General features: G+C 36.9%; 1 protein-coding gene across 1 annotated transcript in view; it reads left to right on the top strand.

Moving 5' to 3' along the window:
* The window catches only part of B4GALNT4 (beta-1,4-N-acetyl-galactosaminyltransferase 4), a 1859522-nt gene that overhangs the window by 1195136 nt on the left and 641443 nt on the right, over nt 1–22943 (top strand). The window contains exon 10 of the mRNA XM_044082670.1: nt 1763–1872. Coding sequence (XP_043938605.1) covers nt 1763–1872 — 110 coding nt within the window. The remainder of the gene's footprint in view (nt 1–1762; nt 1873–22943) is intronic.

The following is a 22943-nucleotide window of genomic DNA, read 5'->3' as shown; positions in this document are numbered from 1 at the left end:
ATTTTATTTGTGATAGAGTAATGATTGCAAGCAAAGTAAACACAATGCCAGGGTGAAGTGACTAATTATTATACTTAAAATAATACAGTGAGCAAACCTGCTTACTGTCCAGAATAAAGCGACAGTTGATATATTACTACACTGTCCATTTCAATGGAATAGAATCAGGAAGCCAAAAGTGGAGCATATTTATTTATTTATTGGGTTGGGAGGGTGGCCTAATGGTTAAGGTGTTTGCCTTATAAACACAAAGTGCAGGGTTTGAGTCTCACAAGGGATAATTGGCTAAGCTTAAAATGGCTCGCAAGAGCAGTTAGCTTAGTACTAATCTATGAACCTATCTATGAACCTATTATTCATTTATTTATTTACATTTGTTAACCATGATAGTCCAAAGGACTCAAGCCCATTTTCCTCAGAGGCCTCAGTAGACCATAAGTAAAGCTGACAACCAGAGTAAGAATGACTGACTAAAGTGAGTAGGAATATTGTTGGTACGTGTAAGGCAGTATGAGAAGGTGGACATAAAAATAGGTAGCCATACCTCTCAACTGTACAGATTTTCACAGCATGTCCAGATTTTTGTACCATATTTTTAGTGTATTCCTCATAAAATTTTGATTTTCTGCCAAATCACTGGCAAAGCATTGAGAATTGAAGTCAGAAAATAATGACACACATTTGAGTTTTAGACTCCATACCCTTCAGAAAATACATTTCAATGCAAAACCTGTTATTCTGTCAACTTTCTCTGTTTGTAAGTGCAATATTTAAAAATGTTCCTATTTTTGGTTCTTTATCCCCTATTATTTATGGTTTGCCCAGATTTCTTGCTCTAAGAAGTTGAGAGGAATGATCAGGAGAGAAGAAGTGAGGGGAAGTGGGACAAAGGGAAAATGAGGATAAGTGTGGGGGGGCAGAAGTAAGAGATGTTTAGTGGATAAAATAATGATAAAGGGGAAAGAGGAAAAGAAATATATGATAGAAATATAAATAAATAAATAAATAAATAAATACATAAATAAATGATGGATTAATTGAATCACTTCATTGTAATAGGTAGGAGATTTAGATAAGGGAGGATGTAGACATCAAGTACAAAGCAACATCCAGCATGAGGCAAGGTAGGTTTTTAGATTTTTTTATGAATATTGAAAAGTACAATTCATATATAGGTTGTCACTTTGTTGATTGTTAGATTTGTGAATTTGAAGAAAATTTAGAGACTGCAATCTGAGATTTCTAGTGGGGGTATATTTATCTACTAAAGATTATTTTGACAGTGGTGGGCTTCTTGAGAATCTTGTGCATAGTTTTTAGGTAATTTAAGTTTAATAGGTGAGATTACTTAGATTACAGAGGGCAGTTATCTGATGTTGCTTGTGTGGCATGCTTGCAACAGATTGGCAGGAATCTTTTGCTGTGCCAAAGCATTTTAGCCAGGGGGAAATATATACTCTAAACAGATTTTTTTGTTTGTGTTCTCATAATTGGCATCACTGTTTGTTGTTTATTTTCAAGGTTTGCAAAATCAGTTTGAGTGTGTAGATTGCTATACTTCCTTAATTATGGTTGGATTTGTTCAGCAGGCAGGTAACACAAGTAAACGAAACAGAAATGCATTGAGGGTAGGTATCTCTAGCTGTGCTATAGGTTATAATGTAGTGCATGATCATTACACAGGCAGGAATACTTTCTTAAAGATTATACTTAGTTAGCAAGTTCATAATTTTTTTTTCCTTTTTTTTTTTTCTCTTGGCAGCTCCAATGATTGACCCTGCTCATGTCTTGGATGTCCTCCCACCTTGTGTATACTCTCCAACCTATGTGGTGAAGGACTTCCCCATTGCTCGTTACCAAGGCCTGCAGTTTGTGAGTGTCTTTGGCTTTCTTATGCTCATCAGTCTGTTCTGGAACTTTATATTATTATAGTCATGTGACACTTCTTGTTCAGTAATTTCAACAAGCTGACAACTATTTCTGCATGCAGAGAACTACCATATAAGTTCTGAGTGTTATGATCAGTTGTCTATAACTTAAGGAGTGCAGCAGATGAGGAAGTTATGTTATGTGTCTTTTCTGTTTTGTATTAACTTTCTAACCAGTGGTCATAAAATTCAGTTGGAAAACTAGTTTGGTCTAGAATTCAAAGACAGTGATGGTCCGAGTCCTGCTGCTGGGTTGTTGGTTTGGGACAAGGAGTCTGTCTGTGATGCTGACAAGTTGGTTTTGAGTAGCAGACCTGGTGCCTGAGATTCTGTCATAAAGACAAGGAAGAGGGAGAGAATCTGACCAGCGTTGGCAAAATTACCTTTCCTAAAGCTAAGCAAAAGTTGATAGGTTCATAAGTTCATAGTTTGACCAATCGCAGGGCCTAGTGGCTATTCAGGAGCTTCATTCCTAGATCCCATGTTGGATCTTGCAGCTGCCCATGTATTCATCTATTTTTTTTCTTAAAAATATAAACTGATGGACTGAGTTTAATTAGGAGGGGGAGTTTATTATACAGTTGTGGGATTCTTTGAAATATGGAGTTAAATAATTTCATGGTATGGATGATATTTTTTTACTAAAGCTCATAGTCCTTGTGTATTCAGGCCACTGGAAGGGTGTTATTCTAAGCAAGAGGCTTCAAACAGTCAATTAATGTTCTGCGTGTCAGGCACAGATATGCTCTAACAAGGTGATACTATGCAATGAAGAAATCTTACAGTTTTTGTAAGTTGGTGATGTAATCCTAAGATATCCTATCTGTCAATAACCATTGCTCATGTATCATCGGGGAGATAGCATGCAGGTATACAGCAGAAAACAAAGTCTAGACCCATAATATGGTATTCTTTCCTCAGTTATCACCTTCAACAAGAATGAATATACAAAAGAGCGAAGTATTGCCAGATAAACACAATGCATAAAAATAAAAAACAATGCCTGCTCCATATTGAAAAAAATGAATTTAACACAACACAAGTTGATGTCGTTACCATTTCCCAGTGTACTTTATTATATCTAAGAATATTATTCAGTAATGTAGCTAAGGCGGAGTAAGAAGGGCAACTGTCCCTGGTGCAAAATGCTGGGGGTGCATGATCAGCCAACCATAACCTCTAATGCAGTATTGGCTTAGCATTGTTGCCGTTCTGTGCAACACCACTCATTTCCATAGGGAAGTGGAACAGAGGAATTTCAATAAATAGTTTGTAGACGTAAAGCTTCACAGAATTATGGGAGGAATACTGCCTGATAAGGTACCACAGGAAAAATCACAGACCCTGGGGTGGATGTCAGTGACAGTGGGGCAGATAGCATGGTGTAAGAGTAACTGTAAACCCATGACACTGGTATGGCACTGTGCCATCTGCCTGTGGCTCAACAACCATGTACCATGGGCATCTCCTGAAAATTATGCTGTAAGGGAGCTGGGTTCCAGCACCATATGCTGAGGCATTCCTACAGTAGGTAAAAGGGGTAGAGATCGTACACAGAAGTGACAGCAGCTGATAATCAAGTGCTTAAAATGGCAGTGGAGGTGGTGACCATAGCTGCACTATGTAAATTGGCAAGTTTGTGTATAACACAAATTGCAACTGATAATGAAAAGCATTAATGGTGTCGGCTGTGGCCACAGATATGGGCACTACAGTACATATTGTAGACCCCCAGTGACTGTCATATTTTACCCACAGGTGTTCATGCATTAGCATTAGGGAGGCAACACTTAGTAAACTTCACTGAACAAAACAATAAACTGCTACTGCAGGCCCTCCACACACACACGGTACATACTTCTTGGACAAAACTGCCACAAACCGGCATTATTGGGACCAGACTTAGTAGGGAATGTTGCAGAATGTTAATACTGTGAGTAGCCATAATGAGGTCTATTCAAGAGGTCTGATAATGAGTTCATTATATGACAGTCTATAGAAAGGAAAAGTCATGTGACAATGTGAAGGGTAGGTCTACCAGAAGAGGTTAGTTGCCATTATTTTAACAGCTCACTACAGTGAAGGAGATAATGGTCTCACTCTGTTACCCAAGGAGAGCAGCCTGTCATAACTTGGGGTGGTTTGGATGTAGGAGTTACGATGGCACCAACACAGCATGTGATAGTATGGAAAGCAAGAGTTTAGTAATGTCCATTACTGTACTGTATAGCACACTGCACTGAATGGTGAGAATTGCTCAAGGTCATTCAGCATATTTATCCTTCCATGTATCTCTGGTATGCAACAGCATCAGCAGCTATCTACATGTCTGTCAAAATATTCTATAGCTATGTTTTAATGTGTAGTAATATGCATGCCAGAGGGGGGTGCAGTGGCATATGTATGTGGGGAGACAGTGCTGTCATGTGTGTCCTGTATTCACAAATTCCAGTGGTGGAGGTTCTAGCACAACAACTAAACATAGGTCTGATGTCAGAAGGGCAGTTGTGGTTGTTGATGGCAGCAACATGCAAGTGGTATGGACCAACAACACAGTGGCACAGCCTACAGCCATACAGGGGGAGGCATCACCAACAGCCATCTTTACAGTGGTTTCTATAGAACTACAGGCAGACCACATGGTCTAACTGTGGCATAGTGGACATCTCATGAGCGATAGTCCCTCACACACTCTACCTGTGTTCCTAGCACACACATCTGAAATAAATGTGCATTGGATTTGATATGCCATATCCACCACAGGAGACCGATGTAAGGAGAATTAGCATAACCATGAGTCCAGGACCATCTTTGATATGGCAACAAAACCTGGCATTAAGCAGGGAATGCACAGGCCATTGATCCAGGCATAAATGGCTAATATCCACAACATTGTGGAGATGGTAAGTGTGCTCCTGGGCATGTGGAATGATGTGCACTAACTACATAGTGACATTAAGTATAGGTATAGTGAGCATAAAATGCAGCTACACAGTAATATGAAGTACAGGTATAGTGACCACACAGTGCAGCTACACAGTGACTTGAAGTATAGGTATACTGACCACACAGTGCAGCTACACAGTGACTTGAGGTGTAGGTATACTGACCACACAGTGCAGTTACACAGTGACTTGAAGTATAGATATAGTGAGCACACAGTGCAGCTGCATAGGGACATGATGTGTAGGTATAGTGAGCATACAGTGCAGCTAGGTTTACTGGTGGCAGATTTTACCTCCATTTGTATCTCCAAGAGACACAGTGACACTGCCACCTGTCCTTCCAAAGGCCATGGCAGGGTCAAGATGTGGGGTAGTCAGCCACAGACCATCAAAAGTCAAATTAGACAGATGAAATGGCATCACTGCCACCCATGGGCACATAGTCTGCTACCCCTGGTTGCAGGCATTATCCAATTTTTGGCAGTGGACCTTCCTTGGTTTAAAGCCTGCTATATCCCGCTAAGGCCACATCCTCACAGTCACTTATTCATATGCATTGACAAGATTATTGGCATTCATGTTTATCAGGAATAATAGACAGTATGGCTTGTCAGGTGTGGTGCTCACACTCCTGTAGTTTGCCCTTAATGTAATCCATGAGAGGGTCATATCATGCTTCTAGGAACCAGTTAGCAGGATGGCTGTACTAATGATGCTGGTTCTGTCACAGTTTGTAAATATATGGACTTGTACATTAATTAATCTAAAAATGTGACTGCTGGTCATAAGCATCACAGTGTGAATAAAGCATGTGACTTGTATGCTCATGCATAAACAATGTGAAAGACATTAGTGCTGTGTTGCAGTGCTATGGCTATGTCCAGAGCCATGGTACAGCACTCGTTTTACAGCATGTAATCCACAATCATGCATCCAGGTGCACAGGCTACTGTTTTACTCCTTGAGTGGACTTCAGTGAGTGTCCCTGGCTATGTCTGGCCTTGAGCAATGCATGGTTCTAGCATGGTGTGCCATGGAGGGCACTTCCTGTATTGATGAGCATCTGTCAAGAGTAATATCATGACATACTGTGGAAGGTGGATGCCTATCATGAATTTGCTGGAATGGTAAAGCATGACACTGTCATCAGCCATTCAAGTGAGTTGTGTCAGAATTAGTATGATGAGCTAAACTGGCACCACCCTGACCTATTCCATCAGTGGGAGACAGGAAAGAAAACCTTTAATGTACCATAAGCTTTTTTTTTTTCTCCTGTACTACTGACTTCTACTGCCTTAGCTGTTGTATATGTATAGTTAAAAGACTGTGCAATTCATTCTCCAATGGAGCAGGGACAATATCACAGTACGGTTCTATGTCACAGAAATAGTGAGAAGCATATGATGTCAGTTTATGTCCACTGTAAAACTGTGACTGTATTTGTAGCATATGTGTGCGTTTATTTCCCCCATTCTGTTATCCTTTCGCAGGTACATTTGTGGAAGAGGATTAAGTGAGGCTCAGGCTCTGCTGGCTGTGCTGGTTATCACCTCAGGTGTTTTGCCATCAGTGGCAATCAGATCTGCTTCTCAGTTCTCAACACCTAAAGGTAACATGAAGAAGGTCACTGGTTCCCTCTGTGTCTGTTTCTCAGGAGTGTAGTAAAGTCAGTTAGGCAAGGCCTGCACTTTTAAAAATAGACCAGACTGATCTCCCCAGTTTCTATAGGTAATTTATGGAGGAGGGTGGCAGCTAAAGAGGTGGACTGGCAATTGGATATTCACCTCTGAAATGTGTTGCTCATTTTAGCATGGCTTGTGTAATTGTGTGAGCAGCAGGTCCAACCCATCTAGCCTGCCTACAGCCAGCCATGGCAAGACCCTCCCCTGTTAACATCCTGATGGTTTCCTTTCTGTATGTGTGTCTCCTCATTCATTTTTTATTGCTGAACACTCCTCCTATTGCCACATTTCCCCATCTGTATATTTTACTCCATCGATTTCCTTCACCACATTAAGTGAATATCACCCTTGTCTGTCATAATCTGTGTTCTTTATTTCCCTATTTGCCCGTTACCTGCCCTTCTCCTTTTATCTTATCCATACCAATCTCACACTACCTTCAGCACCTACCTTTCTTATCTAAATCTTACAAAATGGACTGTTTCCTTGCAATGAAAAATATTACGTTTCCCCGGACCCTTCATAGTTTACGGTTATCCTTCTGTGCTTCCATCTGCTTGCTGCTCTCCAGTTTCCTACTTTCTTATATACCCCAGTTGCTTCCCATTTATATGACAAACAGGACTGGCACTTTGTTATGCATATCCACAGTATCCTTCTTCATGGCTGCCATGTTGTTTTTCTTTTTCTGAATGAGTGACACTACATTGTATGCCTGAGCTGTACTAGCCTGTTTTAAACCATGATGTCCATCACATTAGTCACGCATCCTACTTTAGCACAGCAAAAGCCACATAAAATCCTAGTGCTAATTCTCCCATTAACGTGTTTAATTATGATGTGCCTTGCACAAACAGTCATTTAATGCCTAATGTACGTCTGATTAATTTTATGGCTTTTTGTGCAGCAGCAGCTGAACAATTAGAACTGTGCTGTTGATGAGTCCTTGCAAATGCTCCTTGTCCATTTTATAAATGCTGGATAAACTGTGTCATCCTACAATGTGTTAGGCATTCAGACTGATTTCAGATGAAAATAATACCTGTTTCTGTACAGAATTCCATTAGAACCAGGTTAGAAGTCCAGCCTTTTTCCACAAGAGTAGTGTTACCACTTTCACTACTGATAACCCAGGATGCAGTGGTAGCTTGTGTGCTAAACATTTTAAGTGAGGTAGGAAGGAATGAGTGCTGATGGCCACCTCTCCTTACTTGTGATGTCAAATCACACATAGTATAATCTTAGGTGGACTCCTACTGATCATTTTAGAACCTGATAGGAAACAGGGACAAATTCCTGGATTTTTATTTGTATTTATTTATCTAGTTGCTTAAATGAGTAAATTAAATGATCCTTCTTGGATGCATTTCAGCCATAATTTAGGGCATATTGGTAACATTAGGTGAATGTATATGCCTTAGCCTTACTCAGAAGGTTGTAAGTTCATATGCATTCAACAACCAAGACTTACCATAGTTGAGCAGTGAGACATTTCCTGAGGTTAATATAATCATACTGCATAGTTATATGGTAATGCATACTACAGAAAATGTAAAGACAGTCTGATTTTTTAGAATCACCTAATAAGATCATCTAGACCCTCATGTCACAAAATTGGTACTGAACACTTGAAAGTGCATGCAGGGTCGGAGTGTTGAATAAACATAAAAATAATCAGATTTATTGTATGATGAAGAAATGGTGTTTCTGAAAGGTCTTTTGCATCTTCCTTTCAACAACATTATTGATGAGTGAGCTTCAAACAGACTATTCTGTGTGTGATTTTAACCTGAATGTGAACTCATTCAAAATCATTTGGAGACGTTTTATTGAGAAATTGAACAGCTTTATGTAAAATATGGCTTTTCTTAACCATCAGAAATAACTATTTGCATAGTTGAAGAACAAAAGTCTGTTGGAATATTGATTTTATTATTGTTTGAAAGAAAGTATGTGTTTTGTAGAAAATAAAATAGATTATACATGCAGCGATTTTGTAATGAAATGCAGAAGTAAAAGAGATCTCATAAGAATGGGTAAGAAGGCCGGAGAGTGCCTACTTACATGAATACTAAAGTGAAGTTTGAAGCAATTTATAACTGTTTAAGCTCTTTAAGAAATAAACTGAACTTCTTTGAACATTTGCTATCTGTTGATGAGCTCATTTGCAGTTTCTAGATGAATGTTATGATGCCTAATCTTTTGTTTTTATTTCATTTTATTTTATGTATGTGTCACCAATAGTATGCTGAGGAATTTTCTGATGACAGAGCTATCATAATCACAGCAGAAGATTTTTTAGCAGTGCAGAGAAGACAGTGAAGCTAATAGTATACCTAGTATATCTGTTAATATTTATATTAATGCCTTGATGTGCAATTAAATTTCTTGTTTAATAAAATATTAAAAGATAACCTTTTCAGCCTGGAAAACTAATGACATCATTCTGTTTCTAAGTGGAAATAGTTCAGTTGTTTGTGAAATATAGATTTACCAGTTTTATGTCTCGGCAGTGGGTAAAATAGTAATAATGGCAAATATGGACAACATTTTTTAACTATTTAAAATATAAAATAGTAATATTTCTAACAAAACAATTATGGATAAAAGCAGATGTCTCCTGAACAATGTTATACATTTTTTCTGAGTATATATAACAGTCATCGTGAATAAGATTGTATTTATTTTAATTTAATTTTATTGATTTGTTAACCAGGTAAACCTACAGAACACAACTGTCTCTTTTCTGGGGCAACCAGGGACAACTGCCTGGTTAACGTACTTGGAGTCACATGGTAGAAAATGAAAGTACAAGGAATTCAACGCTGTAGCTATGGCAGCAGTAAACAACTCATTAACAACTCAGAGCCTAAATCTTCTGTGCTAACTTCCATACATACCTCTCAAGTGTACCTCATTACGAGGAACATATCTCATTTGGGGTCTTACAAAGTTCCACATTTATACTTACGGATATGAATATTTAATCTCTGTCTGCCATTCAAGCATACCTTTCAAACTCTCAGCTTTCAAAATCATAGCAGTGTAGCAGGAGGCATTAAAATTCATAGCGGAGGGCCAAAACCATTGCACTCCAAATGTGCGTGGAGTGAGGGCACAAATATGTACAATACCCTTTCACCAGGTACAAGCAATGAAGTTAGATCCCTCAGAAAATATATCCTTAATGCACTGTAAAAAGATACAAATACAATCTTATTCACAATGACTGTTTCATTGGGCTGCTATAAGTCTAGCTATAGTTTAGTTAGCAGTTTTAGTACAACCTTTGAATATTTTTATTTGTCAGTACCATGGTTGTGCAACTTTCATTAAAACACATTTATATAGCAGATAAATAAAAACACAGAAGACACCTGTAATTAGAACTAAACTTGAATTCCCAGCATTTCTACCGAAGCCACGCGACCTAAACTTGTCAAGCCTGTCTGAGCGTTTTTTGCTGCTGTTCTCTTCTCCAGGCAACAACAACAAAAAGATGGTTTTGCTCATTTTAGTTCCAGACAATGTGAAGCTCCAGTTAGAGCAACGTTATAAAACTGTTTTGCCACCTGACGAAAGTCTTACCAAAAAGCTCTTTCATTTTTTTTTTGCACAAATCATACTGCATTTTAACCTTTCTGCTTATTATAACATAAAAACTATACACAGACAGATACAACCATCATTTATAGCAACTTGTATGACTGATGTTTTCTTGTGATATAATTAATAAACACATAAATAGCAGCTCAGAAACATATTTCAACAAAATCTAGCAATGAATTTCAATATATTTTGGTTATTTGGGACTAATCAACTGAAATCATGAAGCTACTTCCTCTTTGATACATCAGTTACCACTTTTACATTTTCAGAGAAGACAGTGAGGAGATAAGAACCTAGCCAGTCACAGCATCATTCACACTAGTGAGGGCTTTTTCTTGTATGTCCTAACATTCTCTGGCATGTTGGGTATATAATGGAAACATGAGATATCCACCTCTTCCAACATGGAAACATATCTCTCAGGTGCCCACTCACTTAACTAGTAGGTATTTTCCTTCTGCATGGCCATGATATCACCACCAGAGCTTGTGATTGGATTCATCCCTGTACAGACCTCTACACTCTTCCCCTTGGAAGAGGTTAGCAGTTAAGGCCTCGTCACTCATCTTACCCTTTTGTCAGTCCTCAAAGGCCTGGGCCACTAATCAGCTCATATCATCTTAATCAAATTCAGGGCCTCATCCCTGTACTTCATGGAGATGATGAAAGCCTGTATGTTTTAGTAACACCACGTGAACCTGTCATATTCTTGAATTCTTGGTCAAGCTATTGATCTCTGTCTATCTCTCTCTCTCTGCAAGCTCTTTCTTAGTCTCTGATAGGCTCAGTAATTCTTTGTAAGTGTTTCTGATATCTAAGATTCTGCTTTACTGATGTTGCTTTCATAGTAACAGGCTCAGTTTCTCTCTGTCTCTCTTAGTGCTGCTATTATCTGAGATCCATTACTAGTGATGTTGCTTTCCCACAAAATGACATGCTTTTAAGTACGATAAAATGATGTTTCCCTCCTACGTATCATAGATAAACTCTGCTAACTAAATACTGACCTCTTATGTTGACCTGTAGTTACAAACTGGATTATTCATACCACACACACTGAATGTAATTGATACCTCTTTTAGTCACAGGAATGTGAGTAGCATTTACTCCACAGGTCTTGATCATAGGCTCATCCTCTTTAGCAACTACTTCTCTGAAGTGAAATGTAATGTCAAGGGACTTTGTCTTCTTAAGTATGCAAATGGCTGCAACCTGAGTGCAATTGTCAGATTCCTTTTTGAAACTTGTATCTTCCATCATGGACTAAATCAGACTAATGCTTTGTAGTTCAGTCATTGGCTGACACAGTACACCAGAAAAATGTATCAAAGCCATCACTTTCTAGCTTTGTCACATTGCTGCCCTCCCACCCTCAGAACAGGGTACCTGGGTTCAAACTTATCTTGGAACACTGTGCTTTCTTTAGGAAGTCCCTACCTAAGCACCCTGCTCAACCTAAGCTACCCTAAAAGGTTAAAAGCCCTTCCCCTGTGATTGATGATATATAGACTGATGAAGGGAGATCTCTGTTTAGATTAATTTGCAATGGAAAATCTTTATATTTTCAATCTTTTTCACCTTCATAAAACCAATAATTTTACTAATACATATTCTAAAGACCTTAATCTTCATTGTATTATTAACACCACCTGCTGATGAACTTGTTTCCTTACTCATCTTATTAAATTTCTCCAGAATAGTCTACCTTTTTATGTAAACAGAGTAACTCCCAGTTATCTTCAAAATCAACTCAGATGATAAAGTGGAGAACCGTAACTGTATGTTGGGAGTTAATGATAATGATCTTTTAACCAAGGGAAACCCAAATACTCTTGCTACTGCTCAGGTGAATTGGATGTACTTCTTGGTGGTTGCCATTTTGTAAGTTTAGTATATGCTTATAGTTAACTAAATAACTGATTAAAGAGCCCACTGTTTTTGTCAATGAAGTTTAATAGCTTACAGGGAAAAATGGGTTGATGAAAGTAAACCCCTTAAACTTCCATTCTGTCTTTTTTATGTTATCAATATGATCATTAGTATTGTATTGTTATGTTTTGTCAGCTCTGTGATCTATATTTTTATTATTTGAAAATAAGTAACAAATGACACAGTAGCTAATCCTTGAGGAGTGTTAGCTGTATTGCATGATGACTACAAAACAATTGTCGGTCAGCTCTGTGAACAATAAGATAGCTAAGCCTTGAGGAAGTATGTTTGTTATTGTGTCAGACAAATTTGCATATAGTGACTGAAAATAAATAGCAACATAAAGAATGCTTTCTTCATTTTGTTATGAGCTCACTCAGTATACTAATATATACTTTTGTCATTGTGAGTGAGCAATTTTTTCTATCATACAATTGAATAAATAAAATAAGCATCTTGCTTATAAAATGTGTTTCTGAAGATTATCTAACTTGAACAACCTAGCACGACTATTGTTTATTAAAAGTGAAAGACAAAGATGGGAGGTAGACTAAAAAGCAATACTCCACACATTATATGCCCAATGTTTATAGAGTTTGCCACCCTTACCTCGCAGTCATAAATTATTTATTTATTTATTGACATTTGTTTACCGGGTTAGTCCAACTGGGTTTTGGTCCATTTTCAGTGGAGACTCGAGGAGAAAATCTTCAGAAATACATATAATCAATTCTGATAAGGAGAATAGTAATAAAGCTCAGGTTACATTCATACGGAATAGTAATAAAACTCAGGTTACATTCATACGGAATAGTAATAAAGCACAGGTTACATTCATACAGAATAGTAATAAAGCTCAGGTTACATTCATACGGAATAGTAATAAAACTCAGGTTACATTCATACGGAATAGTAATAAAACTCAGGTTACATTCATACGGAATAGTAATAAAACTCAGGTTACATTCATACGGAATAGTAATAAAGCTCAGGTTACATTCATACAGAATAGTAATAAAGCTCAGGTTACATTCATACGGAATAGTAATAAAACTCAGGTTACATTCATACGGAATAGTAATAAAACTCAGGTTACATTCATACGGAATAGTAATAAAACTCAGGTTACATTCATACGGAATAGTAATAAAACTCAGGTTACATGCATACGGAATAGTAACAAAGCTCAGGTTACATGCATACGGAATAGTAATAAAGCTCAGGTTACATGCATACGGAATAGTAATAAAACTCAGGTTACATTCATACGGAATAGTAATAAAACTCAGGTTACATTCATACGGAATAGTAATAAAACTCAGGTTACATTCATACGGAATAGTAATAAAGCACAGGTTACATTCATACGGAATAGTAATAAAGCTCAGGTTACATTCATACGGAATAGTAATAAAACTCAGGTTACATTCATACGGAATAGTAATAAAGCTCAGGTTACATTCATACGGAATAGTAATAAACCTCAGGTTACATTCATACGGAATAGTAATAAAGCTCAGGTTACATTCATACGGAATAGTAATAAACCTCAGGTTACATTCATAGAGAATAGTAATAAACCTCAGGTTATATTCATACGGAATAGTAATAAACCTCAGGTTACATTCATACGGAATAGTAATAAACCTCAGGTTACATTCATACGGAATAGTAATAAACCTCAGGTTACAATCATACGGAATAGTAATAAAACTCAGGTTACATTCATACGGAATAGTAATAAAACTCAGGTTACATTCATACGGAATAGTAATAAAACTCAGGTTACATTCATACGGAATAGTAATAAAACTCAGGTTACATTCATACGGAATAGTAATAAAACTCAGGTTACATTCATACGGAATAGTAATAAAACTCAGGTTACATTCATACGGAATAGTAATAAACCTCAGGTTACATTCATACGGAATAGTAATAAACCTCAGGTTACATTCATATGGAATAGTAATAAAACTCAGGTTACATTCATACGGAATAGTAATAAACCTCAGGTTACATTCATACGGAATAGTAATAAAACTCAGGTTACATTCATACGGAATAGTAATAAAACTCAGGTTACATTCATACGGAATAGTAATAAAACTCAGGTTACATTCATACGGAATAGTAATAAAACTCAGGTTACATTCATACGGAATAGTAATAAAACTCAGGTTACATTCATATGGAATAGTAATAAAGCTCAGGTTACATTCATACGGAATAGTAATAAAGCTCAGGTTACATTCATACGGAATAGTAATAAAGCTCAGGTTACATTCATACGGAATAGTAATAAAGCTCAGGTTACATTCATATGGAATAGTAATAAAAGTCAGGTTACATTCATACGGAATAGTAATAAAACTCAGGTTACATTCATACGGAATAGTAATAAAACTCGGGTTACATTCATACGGAACAGTAATAAAGCTCAGGTTACATTCATAGAGAATAGTAATAAACCTCAGGTTATATTCATACAGAATAGTAATAAACCTCAGGTTACATTCATACGGAATAGTAATAAAGCTCAGGTTACATTCATACGGAATAGTAATAAACCTCAGGTTACATTCATACGGAATAGTAATAAACCTCAGGTTACATTCATACGGAATAGTAATAAAACTCAGGTTACATTCATACGGAATAGTAATAAACCTCAGGTTACATTCATACAGAATAGTAATAAAACTGAGGTTACATTCATACGGAATAGTAATAAAACTCAGGTTACATTCATACGGAATAGTAATAAAACTCAGGTTACATTCATACGGAATAGTAATAAAACTCAGGTTACATTCATACGGAATAGTAATAAAACTCAAGTTACATTCATACGGAATAGTAATAAAACTCAGGTTACATTCATACGGAATAGTAATAAAGCTCAGGTTACATTCATACAGAATTTTAATAAAGCTCAGGTTACATTCATATGGAATAGTAATAAAACTCAGGTTACATTCATACGGAATAGTAATAAAGCTCAGGTTACATTCATACGGAATAGTAATAAAACTCAGGTTACATTCATACGGAATAGTAATAAAGCTCAGGTTACATTCATACGGAATAGTAATAAAACTCAGGTTACCTTCATACGGAATAGTAATAAAGCTCAGGTTACATTCATATGGAATAGTAATAAAGCTCAGGTTACATTCATACGGAATAGTAATAAAGCTCAGGATACATTCATACGGAATAGTAATAAAACTCAGGTTACATTCATATGGAATAGTAATAAAACTCAGGTTACATTCATACGGAATAGTAATAAAGCTCAGGTTACATTCATACGGAATAGTAATAAACCTCAGGTTACATTCATACGGAATAGTAATAAAGCTCAGGTTACATTCATACGGAATAGTAATAAAACTCAGGTTACATTCATACGGAATAGTAATAAAACTCAGGTTACATTCATATGGAATAGTAATAAAGCTCAGGTTACATTCATACGGAATAGTAATAAAGCTCAGGTTACATTCATACGGAATAGTAATAAAGCTCAGGTTATTCATAATGAATAGTAATAAAGCTCAGGTTACATTCATACGGAATAGTAATAAAGCTCAGGTTACATTCATACGGAATAGTAATAAAGCTCAGGTTACATTCATACGGAATAGTAATAAAACTCAGGTTACATTCATACGGAATAGTAATAACGCTCAGGTTACATTCATACGGAATAGTAATAAAACTCAGGTTACATTCATACGGAATAGTAATAAAGCTCAGGTTACATTCATACGGAATAGTAATAAACCTCAGGTTACATTCATACGGGATAGTAATAAACCTCAGGTTACATTCATAGAGAATAGTAATAAACCTCAGGTTACATTTATAGAGAATAGTAATAAACCTCAGGTTACATTCATAGAGAATAGTAATAAACCTCAGGTTACATTCATACAGAATAGTAATAAACCTCAGGTTACAATCATACGGAATAGTAATAAACCTCAGGTTACATTCATACGGAATAGTAATAAACCTCAGGTTACATTCATACGGAATAGTAATAAAACTCAGGTTACATTCATACGGAATAGTAATAAAGCTCAGGTTACATTCATACGGAATAGTAATAAAGCTCAGGTTACATTCATACGGAATAGTAATAAAACTCAGGTTACATTCATACGGAATAGTAATGAAACTCAGGTTACATTCATACGGAATAGTAATAAAACTCAGGTTACATTCATACGGAATAGTAATAAAGCTCAGGTTACATTCATACGGAATAGTAATAAAACTCAGGTTACATTCATACAGAATAGTAATAAAACTCAGGTTACATTCATACGGAATAGTAATAAAGCTCAGGTTACATTCATACGGAATAGTAATAAAGCTCAGGTTACATTCATACGTAATAGTAATAAAGCTCAGGTTACATTCATACGTAATAGTAATAAAACTCAGGTTACATTCATATGTAATAGTAATAAAACTCAGGTTACATTCATACGGAATAGTAATAAAACTCAGGTTACATTCATACAGAATAGTAATAAACCTCAGGTTACATTCATACGGAATAGTAATAAAGCTCAGGTTACATTCATACGGAATAGTAATAAAACTCAGGTTACATTCATACGGAATAGTAATAAAGCTCAGGTTACATTCATACGGAATAGTAATAAAACTCAGGTTACATTCATACGGAATAGTAATAAAGCTCAGGTTACATTCATACGGAATAGTAATAAAACTCAGGTTACATTCATACGGAATAGTAATAAAGCTCAGGTTACATTCATACGGAATAGTAATAAAGCTCAGGTTACATTCATACGGAATAGTAATAAAACTCAGGTTACATTCATACGGAATAGTAATAAAACTCAGGTTACATTCATACGGAATAGTAATAAAGCTCAGGTTACATTCATACGGAATAGTAATAAAACTCAGGTTACATTCATACGGAGTAGTAATAAAACTCAGGTTACATTCATACAGAATAGTAATAAAACTCAGGTTACATTCATTGAGGTATCAAATACACGTAAGTAGACAATACAAAAAACCAAAAAATATTATTATGGTATACCTTTTTTTTTTATAGAACTTTGAATAAGGTGTGAAGGGGTTAAAGTTTCCATTGCTTTAAAGGGTGTATTAGGGAGGAGGGGAACTAGGTAGGGTTGTGGCAGGGGCAAAGTCTGGAGATGAGTAGAATGCAAACTGAAGAACAGACAACCAAAATATGGCACCAGAGTCCCCCTGCAGCCATTTCAATGTCCCATTACCTGGCTATTTCACCTCATTTACCATAAATACTAATGTACATACTGCTTTACTTCTACAATGATTATTTGGATTTTATTTTTACATTTTATAGAACAAATCGCAAACAAACACTAATAGATATCTGCTAAACAAAGAAATACTGCCTTACAATGAAAACAGACTTAGCATTAAAACCTCTCTGCCCTTGAAACTCACATTCACTGAAACTGCATTGAAATCCACACCACATCCAAAGAAAATGCATCTGGCCAATGGGTGGATAAAGATTACCTTTGGGCTGTTTTCAAATCATAGGCCTGTTGCACACACAACAAAAAACATACATGTGTTCTTCAATACACCTTCCTGACTTTATTAAATTATATTCCTTGTATAATACAGCACACTTGTTGGAGTTGGAGGGAGCGCATTTTAAATGTATTGTTTGAACATTTTTCCAGTAGGTAATGAAACAAATTGCATGAACCAGTTATGACAAAACTGATCAATTCAGAACATTTCCATCATAAAAAAGTCTACTTACACACACACTTATATATCTATATATCTATATATATATATATATCTATATATATATATATATTTATATATATATATATATATATATATATATATATAGATATAGATATAGATATATATATAAATAATAGAATGACTAGTGTAAGCCATGGGCATCTTGCATAGCTTCTCAAACTTATTTTCAATTTCACACACACTCAGTAGACAAATATCCAGCACACACACACTCAGTAGACAAATATCCAGCACACACACACTCAATAGACAAATATCCAGCACACACAACAGCTCATTAAATAAGTATCCAGCATATACAATTGCTCATTAAATAAATATCCAGAGCACACACTCTTTAAATAAATATCCAGCAGACACAACAGCTCATTAAAAAAATATCCAGTTTAGCAGCAAAAACAGCTCGTTCTATCCAGCTGTACACACACATACCCTCTTCCTACCTTTCCAGGCAGCTCCAGCTCAGAGTCAGTAAATATCCAGCACCAGCAGCAGCAGCACATGAAAACGGCTCAGCATGCCTCACATTGTGTCTAAGGATTTGAGCAGACACACACACCCTTCCTTTCAAGGTAGCTCAATAACAATCCCCAGTTCTGCAAAAGCACATGAAAATGGCATCGCGGTTAAGGATTTAAGCTGGAAACTAGCAGTAATTTCAGTGACATCAAAAGATTGGGCATAATTTAAAGCTAGCAGTATTTTACAGACAATTTCTGTTTTGAATCATGACTTTAAATTATTCATAATGGTCCTGACTTTTAAAATTACTTCCGAGTTCCATATTGGTCAGTTTTGACTAACGTCAGTTCAAAGGGTACCAAACCTGTAATAACATTATGCAATCATTGCTATTCACTCGGGAAGGGTATGTTTCTGGAAAACCCTTGATTATGGCCAGCTTGAATATAGATGGCATTGGGGCATTTTCCCACACCCTTCTGATGGCAGTGATAAATAAACCCTTGTCCCTTAGCTGCGGGTTTTGTGTTCTTCCTGCCTGAATAGCAGTGCATGATAACTAGTTTGTTAAACAGTAGACAACGGCAGTACCTGCTCTGGCTGATACTAATTGTGGCGCATTTTTTAAACAGCAATGGCAGTACAGTAATCCTAACCTGGCTGTGCAAATTACATGATAATTACAATGGCAGTACAGTAAATAAATCCTAACTTGGCTGTGCAAAGTACCTTCTGCATTCTGATAAATGCATGATTATAATTGCGGCAGTCCTAACCTGGCTGTGCAAAGTACCTTCTGCAGTCTGATAAATGCATGATAATAATTGCGGCTTGTTCGTTAAACAACAGACAACGGCAGTACAGTAAATAAATCCTAACCTGGCTGCATGATAAATAAATCCTAACCTGGCTGTGCAAAGTACCTTCTGCAGTTCCTGCCACAGGTTAGATATTTTGTGTTCTTTCTTCCTGCCCGAACGGCAGTAGATTCTGATAAATAAATCCTCCTGCTGCAGCTTGTTCGTTAACTTCCAATCCCTGGCTTAAAAAGTAAATAAATCCTCCTGCCGCAGCTCGTTCAGTCCTACAGTATTCAAACAGACACGTGGCATGTTGACGAAGCTGACTTCATCGTACACGTGATGATGTCAGCCCCGAAAGTGCGAAAATCAAAAAAATACTTTTGAAAAATTGGAAATAATGGGGTGCCACCCCATTATTGGGACCCCAAAACTCAGTAAAAACTGAGTAATTCGGGACGGTTGAGAGGTCTGGAAATAAGAGGTATGAGAGATGACGCGTATGCTGAAGGGAAGTTTGTTCCAACCATGGGCAATAGAGTATTTGTAGAGTTGTTTGCCTACAGACTTTTTTGGTTGGTAGATATCAAGTAGCTGTTGATTTGAAGTACGAAAGGACTGGGGTAGAGTGTACAGACAGATAAGGGAAGAAAGAGATGGACAGAGTGAAGGTTTATAGAGTATTGAGTGAAGCATATGAAATTGATAGAATAGAAATAGTTGTGGAAGTTCAAGCCAGTGTAGGGAGTCTAATGCAGTGCAGTGATATGAGTTATATGGGGAGTTAGTGAAGAATCTGGCAATTTTATGGTAGGTTTGTTGGAGTTTATTCATAGTGGTGGTCTGTATGTTGGTTAGGACTGGAGCTGCATAGAGGAGGGTGGGGAGGTGGAGTGATTTTCCCAGGCTGAGTCTGGTGTCAGGGGTGAGATATTTTTTGTTGCGATATAGTAGCCCTAGTTTTTGGTGGGTTTTCTTTATAGACAGAAGTATGTGAAGGTTAAATTTTAGTTCATCATTAATGATGACTCCTAGTAGTTTGGTATGATTGTCTGGTAGGATTGTAGTGTTGTTGAGAGATGTTATGACAAAGGAGGATTGAGAGAGTGGGGAAGAAAAAGTAAGAGTTTTGTTTTTTGGGGGTTTAGAATGAGTAGGTTGTCTGAAAGCCATTGTTCAGTGGTTAGTAGAGCTTGTTGGGTTTGGGTGTGTAGATCAGGGATGTTGTTAGAAATAGATATAAGTGTGGAGTCGTCAGCATACTGAATAAGTGAAGATTCTTTACAAGAGGTGTGCAGATCATTGGTGAAGATGTTAAATAGTAGGGGTCCTAAGATGGAGCCTTGGGGTACCCCAGTGGAGAAAGGAAGAAAGGGAGAGCAGGTTGAGAGCCATTTGACAGATTGTTCTCTGCCACATAAGTAGCTAGAGAACCAGTTGAGTGTGGGGGGGATAGGTGACGTTTGGCAAGTTTGGCTACTAGAATAGGGTGAGAGACAGTATCAAAAGCTTTGGAAAGGTCAAGAAAGAGGCAGGAAATGAGTTTATTGTTATCTAAGGCTTCAGCAATGATGTGAGTGAAGGAGAGGAGTGCAGTGGTAGTGCTATGATGGGGACGAAAGCTATGTTGAGTAGGAGTAAGTAAGTTGTGGTTGAGGAGGTGTTTGAGAAGTTGGGTGTGAATACATTTTTCTAGCAGTTTGGAGAGTGGGGATAGAACAGCAATGGGTCGATAGTTGGAAGTGTCAGTGGAAGTCCCACCTTTAAGCAGGAGGATTGTATAGAAAGATTTCCACAGTGTAGGGACAATAGATTCGAGAATAGATCTGTTTATTAGTATGGTTATGGGATAGGCAAGCAAGTCAGCAGCTAGTTTCAGAAAGGAGGGAGGTAGGTTGTCTGTGGAAGGAGAGCACTGTTTGAGCTTGTGCAGTAGAGACTTGATATAAGCTATGGGAACTGACTCAAAGGAGAATAAAGGTGTGTTTTGGGGATTTGGAAGGTTGGGTATAGGAGTAGAGTTAGAATTGGTTGTTACAAGATTTTAGATGGAGGAGATAAGGTGTTTATTTAGGAGGGTAGCCGTTTCCTCAGGGGATGTGATAGGGTAGGGGGAGGGAGTGGTGGGTCTTCCAGGATATAGGATGTTGTTAATGGTTGACCAATATTTGCGAGGGTTTGATTTGTTGTTGAGCTGAGAGGAGGTGTAGTATGACTTTTTGTCATTTATAATTTGTTTTTTGGCTAGGTTTCTCAGCTGTCTGTATTTTATGAGGAGAGGTGGCTGTTGTGATCGGCATTTATGTGTCGCTGTTTAGGTGTTCGCAGTTGTGAACATTCGGTCTTATAATATAGACCTGAATAGCTACATGAGAAGAATTAATCAAAATACAACTGAACTGAGAATTTGGATCCTATTATTCCTATTTATTTATTTATAAACAACCCTATCTACAAAAATGTGTCCATTTCTTAAATGCACTGGATAAACATCAAATACACAAAATTATCTCCATCTTGGATGACTTTAGCTGCCCATCAATAAACATGGAGACCTATACCTCAAATGTTGGCTATGTCCAAGAACTCCTCAGTTTCATAGATAAGAATTCCCTGGATCAATTGGCAAAGAGTCCACTACAAGACAAAATGTTCTTGACCTTGTCCTTTCACTAAGCACTATCCTGCTGGTACATTCTATCCCGGTTAAGTCCAACCACAAATTGCTAGCCTTCTTTCTTAAAATCCATAAACCAGTACATGGAAATATCACAGTATTTAAGGACTTCAAATGTACAAATATCCTGTAATTCTATGATGAAATCTCAAAGCTGAAGTATAACTATGAATGTTGGCATGGCTAGTAGGTATGTAAATAAATTCCATGCTCATCTAGAAGACTGTATAAATATATCAGTCCCAACCAAAGTTAAACAAAATGGAAAGGGTAAGCAAATTCACTGTAAAATTTTCCTAAAGAAAATGTACAAAAAACCTTCATATAATAAGGATCTCAAGCCCTCTATCATCACAAAACAAAAGTTGTTAAAAGTACTTTCCAAAGCAAAAAGTGTTGTGTATGGGTCTAACTGTCGAACAGCACTAAACATGCAGTGGCGGGCGTTCTCCTATAACTATTCTGCCTGAACTTATTCACCAGTTTTGTCCCTTAAGTTTGATGCACAACAGCTGTGATGTCACTGCAGAAAGGTGGCCCCATCATGGAGCCCTGGAATTACAGATCCAGCATCCTGATGAGCATCCTCTGCAAGGTCATGGAACAGGTCATAACAGACTGGATAAACTATGACATAAAAATCTTGTAACACATGACCCCCAACCATACCTCTCACCTCTTAAAAGAATAAATCTGGACAAAGGCATAAATAATGGGGAACAAAGGTCCAAAAATAGGCACATATTTTTAAATATTGCTCTTATGAACTTAGAAAGTTGATAGAATGACAGGTTTTACATTAACATGAATTTTTCTGAATGGTATGAAGTCTGAAACCAAATGTCTGCCATTATTTTCTGACTTCAATCCTCAATGATTTTCCAGAAAACCAATATTTTTATGAGGAATAGACTGAAAATATGAGGCAAAAATCTGGACATTCTGTGAAAATCTGGACAGTTGAGATGCATGCCCACAACCATTTTGCTTTCTTAAGGGCAGATCCTGTCTAATAAGTATGGTACATTTTTTGAAAAGGTAATATAAATGGTGGACAGGGTTTACATTGTCATTATATCATACCTTAA

The sequence above is a fragment of the Protopterus annectens genome, chromosome 9.part0 (genome assembly GCF_019279795.1).
Source record: "Protopterus annectens isolate FY-2018-M chromosome 9.part0, PAN1.0, whole genome shotgun sequence".
In the NCBI taxonomy this organism is placed as follows: Eukaryota; Metazoa; Chordata; order Ceratodontiformes; family Protopteridae; genus Protopterus; species Protopterus annectens.
This window is presented reverse-complemented; position numbering and strand designations above follow the sequence as displayed.